Raw genomic sequence first — 2,107 nt, 5'->3', positions numbered from 1 at the left:
TCCGTTCCCAGCCCTGGACACGCTCCAGCCCCTCGGTGTCCCCTGCAGGCAGGACGTACCTCGTATCCGAAGGTCAGGGCCATGATGGTGATCAGGAACCCGAAAAACGCCTCCAGCTTCCTCAGGCCTGCGAGGAGGAAAAGGCCCCTCGTCAGCAACCCGAGAAACCCTCAATCCCAGACTGGATTCCCGGAATTCTGAGGGGGAAATTACCGTATTTGTCGAGGAAGAGGAAGACGAAGGTGTCGGCGATGGTGATGAGCACCCCGCCCCAGAGCGGGATCCTGCGGGCGACAGCGGGGTCAGAGCCCACCCAGAGTCCCAAACACCCTTCCTTTAGGGCTTTTTTGGGGTGGATCTGCCTGTCCAGGGGTTCTCCCCAGCCTGAGCAGGGGTTGGGATGTGCAGGGCTGTGTCCTGCTCCGTGGGAGGTGACTCTGTGAATCCTGAGGGAAACCCCCTGTTCCAGTTCCCGTTCCCGCCCTCCCAGCTCAGAGGACGCCTTCCCAGGAATCCTTCATGGGATGTGGAGCCTGGCAGGAAGCTGCACCCCAGCTGTGCACCAGGCAGGGCTAAACCCCCCCCCCAGAGCCTGCGGGTGCCACGGTGGAAATGCAGCCCCGGGGGCTGAGTCAGCGGCGAGGCCTCGGCTGGTGGGGGTGATTCACATCCTCAGAGCTGATTTAGGGGATTTATGGGGTGATGGTTCCCCTTTCTCCTCGTTTCCCCACACCACCCTCACTCACTTGCCCACGGAGAGCAGGTTGATGGCGATGGCCGAGCCGATGACCTCCTGCATGTCGGAGCCGATGATGGCGAGTTCCACCATCAGCCACAGGATGATCCGAGGGAACTGGGGGGGAAAGAAACACCCAGTGCCGTGAGAAACGGGGGGAAAACGTCCCCTCCCACGGGGCTGTGGGGATCCTCTCCCTGCCCTGGCTGTTCAGGGTCGTCCCCACAGCTGCCCTGGAGCTGCAATCCCAGCTCCTGCGGAGGATCCGGGTCACTGTGCCACCCCAATTCCTGCCCTCAACATTCCCACTGCCAGAGCCAGACGTGGCATCTCCCTGTGTGGACACACCGGGAAGGAGCCCCGGGAGATGTTCCAGGTGGGATGAGGAACACTCAAGGGCACAGGGATGGGACATTCCCAGTGTCCCCACAGCCCTTCCCAGTGCCCAGGGATGGGACATTCCCAGTGTCCCCACAGCCCCTGCCCAGGCCAGCCTTGCTCATCATCATCATCATCATCATCATCATCATCATCATCATCAGACCTTCCTTGCACAAGCCTGAGGAATTCCCAAGCAGAGGATGGAACAGCCAGGGAGTGGTTTTGACCTAAAGGGCCGTTTCCTCGGGATTATTTCAGTATTCCTGCCCCAGGGGGCAGCTGGAATCCCGGATTTTATTCCTGACTGGCAAATGCCAACATCCCTCCCCCCCACCCTCCTTGTGCTTCCCAACCTGGGACAGCACTGAGGGACCCAAAACACCCTCCACGTGCCCCATGAACAGCCCAGGCCCTCAACGAGCCCTCCTGGCACCACCAAGGACATGGGGGGGGGTTCACCCACCTTTTGACCTCCCCCCCATCTCCTCCAGCCCCCCAGCACCGTTCCCAGCACCTCCTGAGGACCCAGGGGAGGGTGTCACCCATCATCTGACCCCCCCATGACCCCCACCCTCCCAGGACTGTCCCAGCACCCCTTGGCACCCCTGAGGACCCAGGGGGAGGGTGTCACCCACTGACTGAGCCCCTGAGGACTGTTCCAGCACCCCCTGTCACCCACCAACTGATCCCCCCATGCCCCCCACCTGTCCAGGACTGTCCCAGCACCCCCTTGGCACCCTCGGGGGTGTCACCCACTGACTGAACCCCCCAGGACCATCCCAGCACCCCTTGGCACCCCTGAGGACCCGGGGGAGGGTGTCACCCACTGTCTGACCCCCCCATGCCTCCCACCTGTCCAGGGCTGTATCATCACCCCTTGGCACCCTTGAGGACCTGGGGGAGGGTGTCACCCACCATCTGAGCCCCCCAGGACTTTCCCAGCACCCCCTGGCACCCTGCTGGCCCCCGAGGAGGTGTCACCCACTGTCT

The 2,107-nt window shown here is 62.6% G+C and overlaps 1 protein-coding gene across 1 annotated transcript in view; it reads right to left on the bottom strand.

Moving 5' to 3' along the window:
- Window positions 1–2,107, bottom strand: part of LOC114071818 (natural resistance-associated macrophage protein 2-like) — a 22,670-nt gene that overhangs the window by 9,828 nt on the left and 10,735 nt on the right. The window contains exons 4-6 of the mRNA XM_027909680.1: window positions 747–853; window positions 214–284; window positions 6–127 (exon numbers count right to left, since the gene is read on the bottom strand). Of these exons, the coding sequence (XP_027765481.1) occupies window positions 6–127; window positions 214–284; window positions 747–853 (300 nt within the window). The remainder of the gene's footprint in view (window positions 1–5; window positions 128–213; window positions 285–746; window positions 854–2,107) is intronic.

Source organism: Empidonax traillii, unplaced genomic scaffold, assembly GCF_003031625.1.
Source record: "Empidonax traillii isolate 1590-97213 ecotype Southwest subspecies unplaced genomic scaffold, ASM303162v1 scaffold2310:size40953, whole genome shotgun sequence".
Lineage (NCBI taxonomy): Eukaryota > Metazoa > Chordata > Aves > Passeriformes > Tyrannidae > Empidonax > Empidonax traillii.
This window is presented reverse-complemented; position numbering and strand designations above follow the sequence as displayed.